At 55.3% G+C, this 20,146-nt stretch overlaps 4 protein-coding genes across 4 annotated transcripts; all 4 read right to left on the minus strand.

Moving 5' to 3' along the window:
• Positions 1-2,579: 2,579 nt before the first annotated feature.
• L226DRAFT_520093 (uncharacterized protein) lies at positions 2,580-6,185 on the minus strand (the record flags this gene model as incomplete). Its single annotated transcript, XM_067678606.1, has 10 exons — positions 2,580-3,574; positions 3,718-4,287; positions 4,327-4,453; positions 4,715-4,955; positions 5,016-5,108; positions 5,135-5,284; positions 5,336-5,385; positions 5,425-5,439; positions 5,491-5,652; positions 5,922-6,185. The coding sequence occupies 10 exons, from the start codon at positions 6,183-6,185 to the stop codon at positions 2,580-2,582; spliced, it is 2,667 nt and encodes an 888-aa protein (XP_067539591.1).
• A 2,247-nt stretch (positions 6,186-8,432) lies between these two features.
• L226DRAFT_594255 (uncharacterized protein) lies at positions 8,433-9,105 on the minus strand (the record flags this gene model as incomplete). Its single annotated transcript, XM_067685627.1, has 5 exons — positions 8,433-8,492; positions 8,557-8,669; positions 8,867-8,915; positions 8,945-9,015; positions 9,073-9,105. 5 exons carry the CDS (start codon positions 9,103-9,105, stop codon positions 8,435-8,437), a joined length of 324 nt encoding a protein of 107 aa, XP_067539592.1.
• A 2,772-nt stretch (positions 9,106-11,877) lies between these two features.
• L226DRAFT_567218 (uncharacterized protein) lies at positions 11,878-12,318 on the minus strand (the record flags this gene model as incomplete). The annotated part of the gene is made up of 2 exons (XM_067683995.1): positions 11,878-12,118; positions 12,296-12,318. The coding sequence occupies 2 exons, from the start codon at positions 12,316-12,318 to the stop codon at positions 11,878-11,880; spliced, it is 264 nt and encodes an 87-aa protein (XP_067539593.1).
• Positions 12,319-14,931: 2,613 nt separating this feature from the next.
• On the minus strand, positions 14,932-19,183 carry L226DRAFT_520095 (uncharacterized protein; the record flags this gene model as incomplete). Its single annotated transcript, XM_067678607.1, has 15 exons — positions 14,932-15,006; positions 15,063-15,260; positions 15,318-15,431; positions 15,492-16,052; positions 16,120-16,185; positions 16,578-16,649; positions 16,750-16,849; positions 16,899-16,937; positions 16,990-17,256; positions 17,312-17,492; positions 17,607-17,652; positions 17,707-17,874; positions 17,926-18,497; positions 18,560-18,908; positions 19,091-19,183. The coding sequence occupies 15 exons, from the start codon at positions 19,181-19,183 to the stop codon at positions 14,932-14,934; spliced, it is 2,901 nt and encodes a 966-aa protein (XP_067539594.1).
• Positions 19,184-20,146: the final 963 nt, after the last annotated feature.

Consider the following 20,146-nt stretch of genomic DNA (forward strand, 5'->3'; position numbering starts at 1 on the left):
GGATAAGGTATGGCATCCCTTCTTATGATTCTACGATCCTCATAAGTATCCTCTCAGGAGGTCTGCGTACATACAACGCTGTATATTAACACATAGAGGCGCAGCAGCACCTTCATCGGCAGCCCATGCCTCACCTGCCCCATACGCCGCATCAGCGTCGTCCACGCAGTTCCCTTCGCATATGCGTCTGCCACCTGCGGGTGGTGTCGCAGCTTGCAGTCGACGAGCACGCCCAGGGAGCGGTGGTACGGGCTGGGTTCGATACGGTGTGTGCGCAGCTGCAAGGCTGGTCCAAGGCGCCCCTGCTTGATACTGAGTTTGCGTGAGAAATTGACGAGGCCAAATTTGTCGACAGAGAAGGGGAGTGGTGGGTAGAGGACCAGTCTTTGCCACCCCCTGGGCGCGTCATGAAGTTGTCGAGTTGCTCGTGCACTGCCTGGAAGGTCCGGCCGACGGCCACCACCGCCACGTCGTCCATTGAGCCTTCAGCCACTTCTCCTTTTGCAGGTCGGCAAGCCTCAATAAGGGCAGCGTTGTAGGACGCATACAGGATGACCGAGATCGGGCATCCCTGGTCGATGCCGCGCTCTATGAGGAAAGGATCCGACGCAAAGTCGTCGAATTTGAGGGTCGTCTGCCGGCCAGTAAGCTTGATGCGAAGCCACTGGACGTATTCCACTGGCACCCCGCGCATGCGCAGGATGTGAAAGAGGTGCTCTGGGACCGCTGCAGGGAATGCTGACTTGATGTCCAGGAAGAGTGCGGCGGCGACTTTACCCTGCCTCCACGCATCCTTCACAGTCTTCTGTACGAGATGCAGGGAGTCAGTAGTCTGTCTGCCCGCCCGACCACCAAACTGGTGACTGGGAAGCATGTTCAGGCTCTCTGCGTAGTGTACGAGCACGTTAGCAACACAGCGGGAGAAAATTTTTGATAAACAACTTAGCAGCACAATTCCTCGATACGCCTTCGCCACCGTGTAGTCAGTTTTGCCCGGTTTGCGCAGTACGACCGTGTCGGAAACCTTCCATGCGTCGGGGTAATACTGGAGCTCGAAGGACGCCCGAAAGAGCTTCCCCAGAACTGGGACCAGCACGTCAGCCGACGTACGGACGGTATACCTCGTTCGGGATGCTATCCGGTCCCGGAACCTTGAAGGACTTCAACTGTCGAATCGCGCGACGAACTTGCTCATCTGTGATCGGCTGGAAAGCGTACTTGGGTTCCGGGTACTCGTGGTCTGTGGGTATGTCAGTAGTATCAACAGGAGGCAGGAAGAGTGTTTTGTAGAACTCAGCGCCTTTGTCCTCATTGTCGGTGAGGAGCACCTCCTGCCCTGTGTCGTCCACTGCCCTAATTGCTGGAATGCATGACTTGCCGCCGTCAGTCGGGCCGCGACGCAGGAAACGATTTGTCTTCCAGATAGTCGAGTTGTCCGTGTTCTCCAGGAATGCGTTCCAGCAGTCCCGCTTGGAGTAGCGTTGAAGGTCGGTGTACTGGTTCCGAGCCTTGTTGTATGCCCGGTGCGACGCATGCAGTGGGTCCGCCTTGAACCGTTTCGCCTCCCCCGCCCGGTCGTGCATCTTGCGTCGAGCTTCTGCTAGTTTGCTGGTGAACCATGGCTTCGTGTAGGGCGTGATGGATGTGCGCGGGACGTGCGCTTCGATGGCAACATTGATCGCGTTGATGAGCTTGTCCAGGGTGTCGTCGAAGGCTTGCGGGGAGTCAATCTGTTCGACCAGCTGCGCCCGCTCACGGTCCTGCCCGAGCGTGCGTCGGAACTCCTCCCAGTCGACGACGCGAAAGTTGCGCCGGACCTCCTCCCGCGCCTTCGCCAGCGGCACCTCCAGGTGGGTGATTATCGGAAAGTGGTCAGACTTGGGTCCCTGATAGACCATGTCGACGGAGCAGAGGGTGATGCGATCGAGGAGCTCCTCGGAGCAGAAAACGTTGTCGGGTCTGGTGAGGTTCTTCGTGCGCGATGCACGCAGTGTGGGCAGCGAGGGCGGCAACGCCATGTCCATGCCGAGGCCTGTGTAGTAGTCAATGAGGAGTTGGGCGCGATCGAGGTGGCTGGGGGTGAAGAGATGGCCATTGCGGGGGTCGTCCCAGGCTGGGTGGTGGCGGTTGAAGTCTCCTAGCCAGACGAAGTGTTGTGGGCATTGGCCCTCGAACTGACGTTGCAGCTTCCGAGCCAGTCGCGCTGCTGCGTGTAATGTCCTGTCGTGATTTCCATCAATGTAAAGATTAAACAGGTGAATACGCGCACCGTCTGCGGTCTCCAGCGAGACGACCGTCATGTCCGGGCACTTGCTAGGGACCTGGTACCATGCCTTGGTGAATAGCTTCGAACTGACGAGCATGACCGCGCGTGAACGCTCGCGCGAGTCGTGGTGTCCACATGGGTACAGGACCATCCAGCGTGAGTGCGCGCGCGTCAGCTTGGTCCATGTAAGATTCCTGTAAAGCAATAATGTCATAGCGGTCTTCTTTGGCTGTGTTGATGAGGTAACTTTGAGCGTCGAGGGACTTGTTGAGGTTTTGCTGCCAGATGCGTAGTCTCGTGAGGGTGTCTTGCATTAGGTTTGTGAGGGAGAGAGGGGTTCGCCATCAACGTCGTCGCGAGCACCTGCATACATGTCACTGACCGGACTACTCTCGCGCTGCAGCGATGGAGTGGGATGCGGGGAACGGCTTAGCTGTGTGGGGTGACCGCTGCGCGCCGGCCGCTGTCCTGTATCTGCCCTGAAGAGGCTCTCCCCGCCCTCGATCGACTCCCATGTGTACGGATCGTCAGCCAGCGGCAAGAGACGGAAGCTGATCTCTGGCCGTCGTGCGCGTAGCTTCTGCAGCGCCTGCTTGTATGCGGGGCAGCTCTTCTCCCAGGCGGCGTGGCCGCGCGCCTTGCAGTTAATGCATTTGAACTCATCGTGGTTGGAGATGGCACACTCCGCTGTCTTGTGGTGGATCGACGCGCAGGCCGCGCAGGTCTCGTGGATTGCCTTGCAGTCGCGCACGAGGTGCGGCGGGTCGTACTTGTGGCACTTGGCACAGCGCTGTGGCACTTCCTGGTCGCGATGCACCGGGACGTGCTTGCTGGCAATGTACAGGCCCTTGGTGATGGCCTTGTTGGCGTCCTGCGCTGTCAAGAAAGATATCAGTAGAAACGCGACGCGCTGCCCCGGAGCTCTCTTCTCCGGGGGCTTGATCCAGCGCGCCGCTACTAGATTGCCGTGTTGGATGTCATTGTCATTCTCCACAGTACTGATGTCGTACGCGTTCTCCGGGTCAAAGGACACCGGGACGTACTGCGCTACCACTTTGTAGTGGTGTGGCTTCACCTGTGCCCCCACTCCCAGACCCTTCTGGAAGTCTTGCATAATTCCATCGCGCTTTATCCAGGCCGCGTTGGCCTCACTATCGAACTCATATACGACGCCGCCATTAGGCAGCACTGAGGCTGCCCGAACCTTAATGCTTTCGGGCAACTCGTGCTCCCACTCGTCCCGCATTCTGTTCAAGGACATGTGCGCCTTGGCCACCAGAACCGTCGGCGTGAGCTGCTCCTCTCCAACTGGCGTGATTCCATCAACCAGCAGCTTTTTTCCTCTGAGCTGCGCCCGCGTCACCGCCCGCGCACATTGCGACGACAGTGGCGTCGTTCCCGCGCTTCGCAGGGCCTGCGCGTACGTCTTCGGACCCAAGGGGGGAGCTCACCTGTCAGGACGGGGCCCGAGACCCCGTCCGCCACAACCTCCTTAACCTCATCAAGGAGCTTGCTCGCTCCTGCTACCGCTTCGCCCATCGCCTGCCTCGTCTCGTTCACCTGCTCCTGCATACCCTTAACCATCCCCTCCAACTGCTTACGCGCGTCCGCCGTCGCCGTCTTGATAGCTGCGCCGATCTCTGTGTCCAGCTTCTTCTCGATGGCCTCTGCCACGCCCTTCGCTAGGTCTGCCTCGGATGCCGCCTTCGTATAGTGGTATAGAGCGACCAATGACTGCACTGCGATCGCCGCGCCCGGCTTAGACTGCGCCAGGGAGAGCATGGCCGCCAGCAGATGGTCGACCGCCGGCGGCATGTTCGGAGGGATCAGGAAGCGTCCTGCCAGTACCTCGTGAGCCGCTTTCGCATTCTTGATCTCATCCGTCGCTTTGAGGAAGACGTCTGCAGCGGAGAGCGACGAGGCCTCCGACGTAGCACTCGTGCGCTTGGTGCGCGTCTGCGACCCGGCCAGTGCTGGCGTCGGTGCTCGACTCGTTGCCCCGGATGGTGGTCCAGGTATGTCTATGGTACTCCTGAGTTGTAGTATCTAGCTCTAGAGACCAGCTGTCGGTGTGCCGCACGCTCGAAACTCGACTCCTGGGCGGGTTTTGAGCATGGGAAAGTCGCCGAAGATGGTGGTAGTAAGCCAAGAGGAGTCCTGCACGAACTTCGCAGCTACTGTCACATCCTAATCTCCGTATACATGCAGATACGAATTAGGTACAAAGCGCTTTGTCACGAGATATACTACCTATAGCTATTGGCATAAGCTAACCATGTATCGAGGCCCGCCCCTTCTACCTAGGAAACGCCTCACGCCAGATACGGACGGAAATGGAGTTACAAAAAATGTGCGTGAACCATGGTGAGTTGGAACACAACAGCGGAACTTGATTCTTCCGGAGCGGTCTGTACCCATATACTTTGCAACCTGTCGACAACAACGAACATCCTCCCCGTTAGGTCTTCGTCTCCATGATGCATCGCATGCGCGTTGAACTTGGCCGTTTGACCCGACATATATGGACGTGTGTTTCATGATTTCCTGCTTTAATGATAGCGGTATGGCGCGCCAGAGGTCTTCCTGCCCAATGATGTAGAAGTCCACGATGCTCGTGGCAAATTGGCTGATGGCCAGTATGGGATCGAGCATAGACGCACCGAAGGCGAATACAACATCAAACTTCGTGCTATGAATGTGTTAGTCAGGTCACTTGAGTTTCACTTAATGATCATGAGATTATACATACCTTGCTCTCTGAATCTCGGTCAACCCATGTTTGGCCAAACCTCCACAGCACACAACGAAGAGAACGCTTTTTTTGAAATGATGGAAGGGAAATCTGTGCCCAAACATATGATCGCAGACCTGTCGCTGTATGAGTAAATCGACGGGAGTGCGAAAGACGTGAACCGCACCGAGTCTAGGCTGGTGGTCTTGTTGTGACCATACAATAGGCCACCGTCCATAGGATCCGCGTGAGTGTTTATCACGACAACGAGGTTTGCTGGGCGTGAACTGGAGTCGATAAGTGGGAGGTGAGGCCACATGCTGAACTTCCAGACCCACCTTGTAAAGCCGATCAATTCTTCGCGAGTCTTTCTGAGTTTAGAGGTTGTCTGTCGGCATGCAAGGTCCTCGAACTCGCATTCACGTACCATGAGTCCGTGTTCCTATGACCTACCATCAGCACAGTGCCCCGTAGGCAGATGACGTGTACATACCCTCCCAATGAATCGACTCCGTATCATATCACTCAGAAGGGAGCACGACGCCGCATGTACATTGAAAGGCTTCCCGTCGCTGAAGAAAATCTGGTAAAGCGCGACCGGAACAGCGCTCATGCCGGCGCGGCTTCCTCCGATAGACCGAGAAGGTACCGGATACTGTGACATCCAGAAGCTTCAGCATTGAATCTTGGTTCCGATAGGAGGGTAATCACCGGAACGATGAGCCCATCGCGTTGGTAACATGATGGACAAATCCACCTGGTACAGTTCGGGAAACAGCCCTCTAGGCCGTCCTTCGCAATACATCCTACAGTCACGCGGCAGTCTGCGCACAATAGGACGTGCCCGCCCTGTCTACAGAAGAAGCACTGCTGCATGCATGTAGGTGTGAGAGTTCGGACGTTATGTGAAAGTTCAGTACATACAGATGCGAGGTCGGCACTGCTGATGATGCGATTGCGCACCACAGGAATGGCATTACTTGAGTCGCTGCGGACGATAGATACCGCTCCACCTCTTCCCGAATAGGGGGGTGAGGGAGGCCGATGAAGTCGGGTGCTTCTACGAGGCACTTGAACCTCTCGAGTTGCGGGCGAGGCAGGTGCTGGTTGTACTGTCAGAGTTTCAGTGCCAAGTGAGGCACCGGGTGGCGTCTTCCAGCCGCCATCAGAGCCAGGGGTCGCAGACATGGTTGTTCAGGTCAGTCGGTACGGTCAATTGTGCACTATATGTTATAACCTCCCTACGGGTATTTCCGAAGTCGTGCTTCGAACGTCCTGCGCATGCAGTATCATACCGATCGTACGACACTGGCAGATCTCTCTGTGACGACCCATTGGTAGACTCATGATCAGTTCCATTCGCAGAGTGCCACCCGGTGAGATGCGCACCCTGCGGCGAAGGTGCTCGCGATCGGCCGCGGCCGCGGCCGGACGCAGCCGTACTAGTACATGGGGCGCGTGGCATGTGTGCTGCCTATGTTCGGCCGGATGCAACCGAGAGGCGCTTATGATCATGACCATGCATGTGTACATATTGTACATGCAGCCTCGCGGGTGTGCCACTCGGGGATCTGCTATCGCTGCTGAAGGATGGTTCCGGGTCGCCGAAGGAGTGGCCAGCCAGAAGGGCACTGTGTGCCACTCGGGGATCTGCATGCACCCTGTCGCCACCGTGCCTATCCATGGCCAAGACTAGTTTGAATGCTTCCGCGGCCGTGACACGCCGTGCGTGTGCCACTCCGAGTCCGGGGATGATGACACACGCGTTGCATAGGCCGCGGTCGTCGCCGGGACCCATTGTTGGCTAAGATGATGCATATGCATGGTCTTATGATCATCGCTCACGGCCGAGAACCTAAGAAGTGTGCCACTCGGGCTTCACGACCTACTGGTTGTACACGTACATGTACATCATGCGCACATAATGCGGCGCGATCGCGAGGTCATTGGCCACCCTCGAGAATGAGCTCGCGTCTGTGTACCATGGTGCATGTCCCTAGCTGCTTGGGCAGACCATGGCCCCAGCCATCGTCGGTCCTGTGACCCCTGGCCTCAGCCAGGTGTCTTACGAAGCGCGTACGCGGCGGGCACTTATGCCACCACGGTCGTCTGTGACCGCGCCCCTGGTGGTCGCCGACTACTCATGAGCTCAGCTGGGCAGCGCTGAGGTATATACCTCTGGTGGCTGCGCCGTCGCTGTCGAGAGATATGGCCATGGTACAGTCCTAATCCGAGCTCACATCATTGATCATCGCCACAATTCTGCACTCACCATCCAAAAGTAGTGTGTTCCAGTCATTCGAGAGCATCTAAGGAGCGGTGAGCAGAGGTTCCACGACTGACTTGAGGGCGCAATAACTGAATATCACTCACAACTCGGCGTCCGTATGTCTCTCGAACGGTCCTTCACACGCATATGTGCAAGCATGGTTGATGCGGTTCTCTGTGCGCTCTTCAGGCTATCGGCAGATCATCGCTGGAGAAACGCGTAGTCGAGGTGTCAGTATGTGGAACGAGGTCAATGGCATATCTGAATGCGAGAGCTTCGGCAAATCTCTTCTCGGAGTTCGTCTCTCCATCGTGGCTCGAGTGGTCTTGTTGATTCCTTCGAAGAGGTAAATTGCCATATGAACTCCTCGAACCTTGCTCCCGATATCCCCTGTCACTTCCCTTTCGCCTCTCAGTCGCGCGTAAGCCAGTCTGGTGAAGATCGCGGACCCAGACGGACGTCGCTCCGTTAAGCGAGGATACGAGTCCGGGTTCCAAAGGTTCGCAAGTATATCAGTATTCACGAAGCACTCCCCCCAATCTCCACAGCTGGCTCCACGAAGCCGGCGGTCCATGCTACCTAGTATGCTCTTCACCTGATCAGTGATAAGTCGGACTTTAGAAACGTACACAAAAGAGAGAACGTATAGGATATACGTCAAGCTCACCAGCTGTCAGAGCAAGTCCGCCCTGCTGAAACCCACATGGGTCGTCCGCGCTTTCTTTCGAGGTTCCGTCCGGCAACCAACTCCTGACAAAATCACTGCCGCGACTAAACTGCAGCACGCTTAAAAGAGCAGCGTTTCGTGGCCAGCAGGTTAGTGTAGATGAAGACGGTGGCAGTATTCGCGACATAACAGACGTACCCTTAGCGAGAACCCTGCTGCGACGTACTCGACCGGAAGGTCAACCCCAATAAGTAGACGCGCTCTAACGTGGTTGAATTGCCTTGCGGGGCCCGACGATGCACGGAGGACCGCAAACTGTGAATTGAGGGAATCCCATCTTGTGCGGGATCTGTCTTCATCCGGGCGAGACCGCAACCAAATTCAGCACGGACCTTCCGGGCATACGGGAAGAGAAGAGATGAAGATGACATGTACAAGTGCATTGATACAGAATTGGATCCGAGGTAACACCGTCGAGGTACACCGAGGAACAGAGTGCAATTAGTGCTGCGTTGACTCCGGGCCGCCACCATTGCCCTTTTTCTTCGCCAATTCGCTCCTGGGACACATGCAGACGCATGCTGAGAGAGCGGAGAGGACTCATAAAAACAGCTTAGACGCACCTTAGCTGCACACTGAAGTCATCCTCGATATCATCGTGGTCCCAGTTGTCCTCCCACAGCTTGTTCCCGCCCGATTTCGCCGCGCCCGCTGTGCCGCCCGCCCGCCCGTGACACTATATTTAGTAACGTCGCAGACCCGGGAAGGAAGGCCCAGTGCGCACGCCCCAAGCTGATTGCTAAATTCGATTTGAACAGCGCCGTCGGCAAAATACAACCGTATCCAGACCACATAGTCGCACAGTTCATGAAGCTGATGCAGATCTAGAGCAGGGACTAGAAAGATTTCAAAGGTATGGTCAGAGTTACGAACCTTGATATTATTTGAACTCAAACCTTGCTTTCGGGTGGGCATCATGATGCTGGCGGGTGGAAGTGCTCAGAGAGCAACATGATGCGGAAGTGGTACAGTCCGCCCTCGGAATCCCTGCCAGGAGGCCCTCGGATGGCACAGTACCTTTCCTACGAGATCGTCAGCCGATTAGCGATGACACGCGCCCTGATAGGTGTGATACTCACCGAATCATTGGCAAGCTCCCAGGCCTTGTGCATAATGCCCTTGACGGCTGCACGCCTGTACCTACTGCGCACGTTGCGCTGGTTCTATTCCTCCTCCTCCCGGCCGATGGACGCGTGGTACGACGCTCGGAAGTCGTGCTAGGATTGTGCAGGGCGCACGGCATGGCGTCGAGCGAACGAGAAGGGGCCCGGGCGTCGATGAGCGCGGGAGAGCAGAAGGGGAAGGGCGTGAGAGACTCCAGTGCAGGCAGTCGACGTAGCAGCAGCGGCGCAGCGTAGGTGGAGAAAGTACTAAGTAGACCTAAGTAGTACGAGCAGACAGTGAGGAGATAGCCTCAGAGAGAACGACTAGAGATTCTGCCTATGGTTCGGTTCGTCAGCTATTTTGATCTCCGACGCGCGTGGTGGATCTCTGCGCCCTCGACGCGTCGCGACGCCTCCAACGTACTCCGTTCGGCCCTATTTGAGCTAAGTAAGTACAGGGGGGGAGGGGGGGGGCTTTTTCTAGCAGACCCATATAGCACTCGTCCGTCCTCCCGGTCGAGTTCAAGGTCTGCCTAGGAATACAGCGTTTAGATGAGATCATTACACCGCCCTTCTATCATCATGGCGAAGGCGCCGGCCAAATCTTGATCGCAAACTATTGGTACGGTACGTCACCGGTGTCGGTTGTCCTCATGTATGTTGTGCAGCAGTACATAGTCAAGGAATCGTATCGTCTATTCTATAGTACTTGAGGGAATCACTCGTCGTCTTCCCGTACTTCTTCTTTGATAGGCATCTTCGCAACGTAATCCGCTAGCCCAAAGTGAGCGTTAAGACGCTTCGCAAGCCTTGGAGACGCGTTAGCGAACGTTGGAGAGTGAGATTGAGCGATCGCCTTACCTGGCTTGGTCCCGAGATCGGAGAGTACCATCACGAGGACCATGAGGCTATCTCAGTATACGTCAGAACAGATGTTCAGCTTTGAGAGAGATGGTTTTGCCTGGTGTAGTCGCATCTTCCTGTTGCCCATATCGTCGGGAGCGATGAACCCCATTCCTGAGCCTGAGCTGAGGCCTTGCCGCACAGGCCGATGGAGAACCCAACGCCTCTCATCGCCTGCCGAGATGAGTACTAACCTATTTCACAGTGAACATATCACATACCTTCTTGAAACGCGTCCCAGTCAATCAGCCGTCAACGTTTGCAATCGAAGAGAAATATCGAGGCGAGCACCTGTGCCGCGGTGATTGGCTTTCCCGGCTTGTAACACCCTCCACTCACCTCCTTGTCCTTTGCGCTCAAACGTCGCTCAGCCATCGCAAGGGGTATCGGTGAGTGCGGTCGTGAGAATGGTCGTGAGTGGTGGTAGTAGGATGAGAGCGGGTCCTGCCGCAGTGTATGCAGGCGGTATAGGGTCAAGTAAAAGTACATCAGCCCCCGCACGTGGCGGCAGTAGGATGGTGGAGGTATAAGTAGTAGGATGAGAGCGGGTCCTACATATTAACCGCCCCCCCCCGCCCCGCGCGTGCGGCTCGCGAACTCGATGAGGGAACCAGACAATTGCAACGTCTTAGAAACTGACGGGACTTTGAAGGATGACCGGGAAAACAACGAATCGAATAGACTCACCCAAACCCAGACAACACCGACACAATACCGTACACAGCGGTGAGGGGCGCTAGGTGAAGAAGCCGTGCGAACGTGTGATGAGATGAGGGCCTGCGAGATGATGGCGAATTGAAGTAAATGACGGAGTGTAGCGGGGGTCGTTGTGGGCGGTGGCCGGCGACACCGTCGAATTAGTCGTAGGTCGTGCCGATGGCAATAGCAACGAGGGCAATCCTGAAAACGAGCACATTAGCATGAAGAAGAAGAGCATGTAACGGCGAATACTTACGTCGAAAGCGTCATGTGGAGACCGTAGGCAATGGTTCACGCGAAGATCTCACAAAGCCACCAGCTATTTGGCCGTCTGAGGGCAAGACACGGTAGACCGAGGTGGTACCGTCGCAGAAGGGCGATGATCAGGATCATGAACGGTGGGAAGTCGAATTTGAAGGCGTACGCGAGGATGGCGAGCCGCGCAAACGACATGGTGACAGCGAAACTTGGCGTAGTTCCTCATACCCTGAAGGATGACACGCGGGCGACGGATATACGTGGGGTAAACGATCGTCGGAAGACCGGGTTCCATCAAAACGATATCCGCAATGCCACGAGCGGCTTCAGTAACACCCTCATACCAACGTTGGTGCGGGGTATTGTTAGCGTGACCGTAATCAGTCCTGAAGCTTGAGTGACCTAGGGCCTGGGTGACGATCTTGTACTTGCGCTCGATGACACCAGCGAAACAGTCAGCGCCGACAACCATGTACGGAGGCATGAGCCTGGCTCCGGGCCGTCCTTGACATGTGGTCACTGTGGTCGAGAGGACGACCGGCTGATCATGACAACCATTTTGACCTTGACGCGTAGGATAGGGGGTCGCCGATGGTCTCTGCTTGGTGCGGTCACGAGGGTGGTCGAGGATGGCAAGAAGACCGATGCGCCTGAAGCTGTTACCCTCGTCTTCTTGCGTTTGCAAAACTTGATGATGTATCGGCTGTTTTAGTGACACGCTTGAGCTTGCTCGAAGACTCCTCGCGGTACGTGATCTCGTGACGGTTGACCACAAATTAGGAGCGTTTGAAATCCAAGAGCACGACAGGTCGCCAATGGCGCCGACGCAAGTGTCGATAGAGTCAGTATGAGAAGCGTATGCAGCGAGGAGGAGGACATACTTAGCGTAGAAGGGGCCGCACATGCCGATGGTGTCACGGTCTATGTCGGGGGAAGGCATATCGTAAGGGCAGCAAGCTCCTCGATAGCCATGATACCGGTAACGACGGCCTTGTACTTCGCCAGTTGCTGAGCACCAACAGCGAGGGTGACGGACAAGAGGGTGAGCATGGCGATGAGAATGAGCACCATAATGTAGTTGAGACCGCGACGGGTAGTACCGAAACCGGCGCACCAGCAGAAGGACGAAGAAGCCAATGGCGACCGAGCAGAAGGTTCCAATCTGCGCAACTGTAGTGAATGGTGGTGTCATCGTCCTGGCCGACGAGGTTGGCCGTACGAAGGAAGAGCGTTGTGGGATGGGTGGAAATGATAACACTCTCAGCCTAATCCTGCCTACAGGTGGAGCAACTGCAAGAGAATACGTTAACTGACGACGAACATGAACAGATATACACACGAGAAGCATTGATCGTCGGTCATCTTGCTCTGACGGCCAAAGTGAGACGGCAGTTCGGGGGACTATGTCACCGAATTCGAAGAAATCACGTCACCGGGGACGAGCTCAGAGCTGGGTGGACTCAATCGGGACGGTCCATGAGTGCCTTGACAGCTTTACCAGCGCTGCGCTCCTCATAAAAAAGGGATGGCCGAATTGAGATAAAAAGAATGATGATACCGACGATGTCCTACCAGTCGGGAGGGAGGCGGCCGTTTCATAACCTAGTTCCTCTCAAAGAGATATGGTATCATTGCGTCGGATCAAACTGCGACGAAGGAAAGGGGAGCTACACAGGAACCCGCCTGATGGAAGAGACAATGGAGAAGGTTGAAACCATCGTCGGCCTTGATCAAGGTCAACCTTCTCCCTTGTCGTAAAGATTCTCAGCCTGGACCTGAATCTGCAAAGAGAACCGACGATATCAGCAACATGGGAGATACTACATAGTGCCGCTAGTGCAGAGCGCAAAGGTAGAGCACATTCTTACCGGGCTGATAAAGATGCTATCGAGACCGCCATTGCCGAGGACATCAGCGGTGAGCTTGCTCCGGCTTGGTCCCGTCAAAGCCCCTGTCGATTAATGTGCTTCTCATCATGGTGATAAATGGCATCGCAGGTGCAAGCTTGCGTGACCAACGAGCTCTCCTTGTCCCAGCCTAAGCTTTGCCCTCAGCGATGAAGAGTCGATCCTGTAGGCCTTGAGCATCACGCGCAAACGGCCCTTCGCACCAGCGCATTCTCCGCCGCCGCCACGACTGCCCCGTCCACAGGTGCGGACGGGTCTCCATATAGGCCTGTGAACGCACAATGAAGAATGTCGTCGCAACCTTGAAAAGATCAACCCACCACCACTATCCCGCGTGGGGTCCTAGGTGGGAGAGCTGTGACTCTGAAGTCTGACGGTGACACGTCCACGCCTTGCTGACGAAACACTCTGTCCACACGACTCGTCTCAGCAGGACTCTGGCTTATTGCGCAAGCGATTCCACTCCCAGTTGGGAGATCAATGGGGAAGCCAACGAGAAGTGGATGCACTTACTCACGTCGCATACAGTCTTGGCGATACTTTGCTTCGGCCTCTGCTTGCCAGTGGCCCCCTGATATTCTGTTATAGATGTAGATGGTCTCCGAAGGGCTGGCGTTCCCGGTCGATGCGATATGTAGAGGAAGTCTTGCTGCACGTCCCTCCAGGCTAGGTAGCATATCGTGTTTTCGACGCATGATAGTGTGTACCATGACCAGGAGAAGCGGTGAGAAGGAAGTGGGAAGGACCACGAGAGACCGGCTAAGACAATTGCTTTGCAATATATTAATTGTTGCAATTGCAAGGCGCGCGCTCCTGACTTGCGGCTAGCGCGCGTCCCGAATTGTCCCTGTTCCGGACCGGTGTTCCGTTCCACGGTCTTGCCATGGCCAGCTGCAGTGCAAGTGATCAGACCATCACGAGACACAGTACTAGTCGTTACTGAGCCCAGGGCCCACTCCGCGGACGATCAGCTGTGCATGAACCACGTACTTCTGTTCAGTCTCTCAAGATCTCAAGTCTCGTTCAACCATATTCTGCAGACATGTCGACGGCCACGACTACCATATGCAAAGGAACGTTCCGATAATGCGCAGGAAGCCATGTGAACCTAGTGAGTGCCTCTCAATATTTGTGGACGCATGTGCACTGGTCCGGAGTGAGCATGTCGTCGCCAGACGGTTTTCATGTTGTCCTTAACTCGTGATCATCACTCATGAACATGCGCACGTAGTATCAGCACCGCTGAAGAGCTGATCCACCATGCGCAAAATGCTTTCGTTCACTTTTGGATGCCTCCTCACATTTAAACAAGTAGTCTAGCTTACGCCGAGTTCGTGAGGTTGGGCATGCGCGCTATTGCTCCGCTAAGGCTGGGCTCGGCAAATATGTTCTAGATCTCGTCGTCTGGCTGCGCACTAGCTCACACAAGCCAAGGAGTCACAAAGGTCGTCTCCCGCACGATCTAACTGTGTATTACCCCATAGCCTAACGCATCTCTCTAGTAACCTCCAACAGATATCGCCTGTCACGGTTGCATAATCAGGGCACCACACTGGTGTTTGGTTACGGCCAGTGCGCAGAATAGCAGCAGTCCACGCTGGGGCCACGGTCTGCTTACTAGGCACGGGATTCAGAATGTTCTCCGCAGTACGGTACGTATTGTGATTACTCAAGCGACAGCTATGCTCTGACTCGCTGGATTCGAGGATCGGCGCTGCACTCGGATCCAGCCCTTCATCGCCACACCGACGACTCGGTGCAGATATTAGAGGCGCTCGACGCGCAATGTGTCGTCTGTCCTTTACTCACCAGCCGAGGCGAGTTGTCTCTCGCATCGCCATAGTCTCAGCTGCTCATGCGTGTGGCCAAGGAGGAGACTTCCGTTGACGTCATATCGCCAAGTGAGAGAAACATTGTGCTGACTATTGACTGCTTGGGGCAGGTCACGATGGGATGCGCTCATTCGAATTCGAACAAGAAGAGAGTCCATAATCAAATATAGTACAATCCACGAATCAACTACGTGTGGTACGGCGACTATCGGTAGCTGCACGCGCTGTTATCGAACTTAGGCTCTCAGACTAATGGAACCAGCTTGCGAGACCTGGCGGCGTCTGCATTCGAAGGCCGTGTCGTCATAGCCCTACAGAGCGTGCGTCAGTGATGCGACCATGCAATATCTCTCGGGAGAGGCCTTACAGTGTTGTGAGTGATCGCATCGTTCTGCATGCCGGGAGGAAGAAGCAAGTTGTGAAACACGGTTTCGGGCGGGGTGAGGGCGGCTGAACTGACGTGCTGTTGTGACGGTCTGTTGAAGCCCTGCCCAGCGGTATCAGAGCTCTGGCTACCTGAATTAGCTGCGGCGGACCCTAGCGGATTCTGCAGCCATGATTGAGACTGGTCAAAGCACAAGTCAGTCCTAGCAAAAGGGAGTACCGGTGTACGATCGCATACGTTTAGGAACTCCGAGAAGTCCATGCCCAGGTAGCCGGCGACAGTGTCGGCGGTGAAATCGTCCAGTCCATGTGGGGGTATGGGCCCATTGTCCGTGGGTTCCGAACCGATAGCCTGAACGCCATGTCAATTCTGAGAACCATCCACTACATGACAGTGTTCAATGGCACGTACGGTTGCGACCTCGGTATCCGGGCTCACGCGGGGGACAACGACTGCCTCAGCGTCGCGGGGTGCTGGCGTGACGGCACAGCGGCTCGGGACGTCACGGGATGCTGGCGAAGAAGTACGGTGCCTCAGGACATCGCGGGGTGCTGGAGACACGGTACTGGATCTCGCTGCTGAAGTACCGGTACCGCCCTCCTTGGCGAGTCGCATGCTAGCGCTCGTGGACGTCGTGTGGTGGACACCAGTTTGCGCCGTCTGTGCAGTGTCCGAAGCCGACCATAGTACTACGGCTTGCGGAAGGCTTGGCTGTGTGGTCTGTCCGCTCGTACTGGCTGAGGATACCGATGCTTGTGGTTGCCCCTCCTGTCCTATGGAGGTCAGAATGGGATCCGGATTGACGCGATGCTCTGGTCTGGTCGACGGTGGGATGGCAGAAACACGGCCCTTCCGACGGGACATATAGAGCTCGACCTTGTCGTATCCAGTGGTGCAGAGTCGTCGCCGCCTCAAGCGTTCTAGAACGATGGCTTTCGGTTTGTCGGTGTAGTACCCGGCGATCTCAGGGCCCTGCAAAGCAAGATTAGAAGGTCAGCGCAAGAAGACGACATCACAAGAACTGCAAAGGCTGAAGCACCTGTGTCGTCTGGAGCGCCCTCCGCTGCAGAGGCATCCCAGAAGCCGTCGGCTGCGTCATGTATCTCTGGCGAAACATGGATGTCAAGTCAAGATCAGGGAGCGAGGATTGTGAGCATTCGCTCATGCTTATGTGTGTGTGCAAGCTGAAGGCTCGTGTCCGGCCAGTGGCACATCCAGATCCCTGCGGAGATTCACCGAAGTCTCGCGGATGTAAATGGAGACGCACCTTGGCAGGTTCCCGAGTGGCGTGGCAGTCGGCCGGGCTTGTGGGGACGGCTTCTCACTCGGAGACCATTAGTGGTGGCAAAGGTCCGAACCAGGCTAGTACCGAAGTCTAGCTACAAGCCGGCGACAGCTCGCGCATGCGCATGCGCATGAACGTCCTCATTGGAGGAGAGCGCGACAAAGAGTTTTACGGCATCGGTCCAAGCGATATCGATGATACTTAGCTAGTACCTGGTCTTTGTATCTGGGCGCTAAGTGTCTCCCACGCCTCCCGCATGCTCTAGCCTTGACCGTTAACGTGTTCTACACATGCATGAATGTCATCGTACTCTGGTCAATGACCGGCGCGGACTCTATGCCATGATCATGGTCATGATCATCATGTCAACCCCGGGTCACGGACCATGATTTCCCCCTTCACCCGTTTGTGCTCAACCTCGCTCTCTGCGTGATCCAGTGCGCGTTTATTGCTCGTCTTGGAGGCTCTGAGTGGGGGTTCAGCCCTGAAACTCGTCAAAATCGGACTGACACGCAGCTGATATGAAAACATACCGTGGGGCATGATTGCTGTCTAGTCTTGACTCCACGCATCTGCCGATCGGTCAGTTCATCATGGAAATGTCGTGGTTGGAAGCTGACTCACTTATGAGAATTGTCCTGACGTTGTTCTAGTCTCACTACTCGCTCAGACCCATTCCCAGTACCTACGTGACCTTCGCGGCTACTTCCCTGTTTAATTTCCGCAGCTTCCTGCAAGATCATCCCCGGCGGATGGCTCGGCGAAGGTGGGGCTGGCGCCGAAAGACGAGGAGTCTCCAGCATCGTGACCGGTATGCGCGATACTTCCGATACCTGCGGCTGCATCACCTCACCGAGGGTCTTGAGAAGCGAAGCGCCGTGATTTTCGACACTAAAGGGAGTGTGATGAGGAACATTGTACCGACACACGACGGAGATGTGCTCACTGGTGGAGTAATTCGTGTAGTACCCATAGGACATCGTGAAGCCAAGCAGTCCACATCTCACCAGTCATCCTGTCGCTCACAGACAAAGCATCGGTTGCTTCGCCACGGGGATGACTTCTCTTCAGGCCTAACAGAAGACTCATGACGATCGCTCTGGGTTTGGTCCAGAACAAAACCCAGTCTTGAGCACGAGTTGAAGGATGCAACAGTGCGCGGGGATCCCTGATTTTTCCTTCAGGATGCTCAAAACGAGAGAGTGGTTGTAGACTTAACCAGTATTGAACCCATCCTGTACCTGAGGGACATTCGGGAAGTGTCACTGCCTTGGAATCGCTTGATCCCTGTATCAATTGGTCAGCGACGTCTGCTCGAAGGCGCATCTTGGAAGCGCTTACCCAACTCTCCACGGTGCCAGTCAACAAGACGGCCCCGCGAACAGCTTGTTGCCATGGTGAGTTGTTCTGAGACATATACAATTGCGCGATATTGTCGGTGAAAGTGCCCAGCTGTACGAAAGCTGCGATCTCGCTCGTACTGATATACCGACCGGTCTTTGGGCCAGACTAAGGATGCAGGTTATCCTCCTGCGAACTCATATGAATGGAGCAACGCACCCCGATACTGGTATCCGCTCGAGAATCCGTTGTCAAAGCTGGACTAACAGTCGGCACTGGAGGTTCGGATGTCTCCTCAGTTGCAAATTCAACATGACGATCCCGCGTCGATGACGTTAAGTGACCTGCCGTTGTGGGCATGGTCGAAGTGCTGGCGCGCTCCATCTGCCCAGTCACGCCATGAACATCGCGTTGACGGTCTCGCATCAACGACGGTGGTTGGTCAACACTCCGGAGCGAGGTGCTTGTGTGCCCCTCTGCGCGAAGAACGTTCAACTGACGTTCGGGGGCGGATGCCGATGGATGGAATGTGCTTGAATTGTTGAGATGAGACTGTCGAACGGCAGAACTTTGCGGAACTTGCGGATACGTATGGACATCTCTTGAAGTGTTGGTGGCTTGCCGCTCCGAAATCCTTGCAGATGGTACGAGCTGTATTGCAGAATGATTCGACATGGCCAGTCCGGACGAGGAGGAGACAGACGGGAGGGAGCTCGGTACGAGCGAGAAGCCTGAAGTAGGCCCTCCATGCACATTGCTTCCGTTACGAACGGTACCGACTCGCAGTGGGCCTGGCAATACTTATATGAGTAATTCAGGAGGCGTATATCGGTCGTCGGTGATAAATTTTTACCTGAAACCTTCCCTGCAGCATTGCTCCCCGATAAGAACGACGAGGAGGTCATTAAATTATAACTCGCAGCTACTGCCTCTTGCTCAGTGGCAATGGGCTGCCGTTCGGGTGCCTGTCGAAATATAGGAGCCCCAAGAACGCGCTGATCGTTCGTGGGAGCTTGGAGCGATGGCTCGTTCTTCTCATCCGTAAGCGGCACCCTGGTCTCTATAAGATTATTGCGAGGTCTCACCCGCATTTGCTGTTGCTGTTGCCCAAGGTACGCAGGGGCGGAATCAGAGGTACCAGACACTTGATCTTCCAGAGCCCTCCCCCGTGAACGAGACATTGGGGTTGGAGATTTAGGATGCTGTAAGGTTGGAATGTGACGATTTGAGAAGGACGATATCGCAAAAGGGCGGAAGGCCCAATCATATCCTCCTCCACTTTGATCTCGAGCACCCGTGGTTGGGGTGCTTGGATGTGACGCCGTCTAGGACCAGAGGAAGTCAACTTAGTACGGCGAAGTATAAAGCACAGTAGCAGACGTACCATCCCGTCATTGAGATCAGTTTCGTATGCATCTGAATCTCCTGAGTAGCCCCAGTCAGGACTTGAGGCATTGGAGTTGGGTCCGTTCGACATGGAGTAGGATATGCAGTGTCGGAATCAAGTACACTGCCGGATACAAGTATTTATAGTGTCTATGCTATGGCTCCGGAGGATGGTGACGAGTCAATGGCCCTGAGTGAGCATAGCCGGGTGCGGGCGATGTTCGGCAAGTGCCGACTCCGGTAAGATCCTACGCGTCTCAAGATCAAGATCTCTCACGCACAGTGTAGGGAAGTATCCGGTCAATGGCAAAGCCGGGAAGTTCCTGGAGCTGTGAGCTCTCTGACTCTCTCTGCCTCTAGATCTGATGCGACCGGCAAGGAATCTTTGTATGACTCCAGGTCGAGTTGAGGAATAGGAAGCACCGTGCTCGAGGCGAGTGCTCGGCTCAAAGCCGGAGAAATGCCGAGCTATCCGAGCAAGTACGTCGTCGTATATTCCAGATCCTAGGCATATCTCAAGGCGAGGTGCCGGCCAACATGATATATATATGTCTAACTCTGTATCCGAATCCTCGACCTCTCTAGATCTCAAAGTCGTCAAAGCATGACCTTCACGTCTTCCGCATGCCTCACTGCTCTACACATTCATCTGATACATGACGAACTATTAGGTTTATGCTCCGTCAGGACACTTCTACGGCTCAGACGAACGTGTCGAGCTGTCCATCAGGCCGTCGATGACTACATGCGTAATGTGTATAACATTGACCTCTTTCTAGATCGCCTCTTTCCAGATAGCTCTAGGGCTTTTCGATCTCTCCAGGCCAGAACGGGTACACTCATCGGGGGTCTCAGTGCTCTGCGGTTTCTACAACGCATAGCTCACCCTCCGACCGAGCCTTTGGAACTTTATATTCATGCCTGCCACCGTCGTGAAGTTGGTCGATGGTTATTACGAACGGGGTATATTTTCTCTGCTGCCCCGCATCAAACACCTGAGTTCGAGGCTGAAATATCAAACACCATCAATCTCCCCCCTGACGAGAGCGTGCAA

Source organism: Lentinus tigrinus (assembly GCF_003813185.1).
Source record: "Lentinus tigrinus ALCF2SS1-7 unplaced genomic scaffold L226scaffold_4, whole genome shotgun sequence".
Classification (NCBI taxonomy): domain Eukaryota; kingdom Fungi; phylum Basidiomycota; class Agaricomycetes; order Polyporales; family Polyporaceae; genus Lentinus; species Lentinus tigrinus.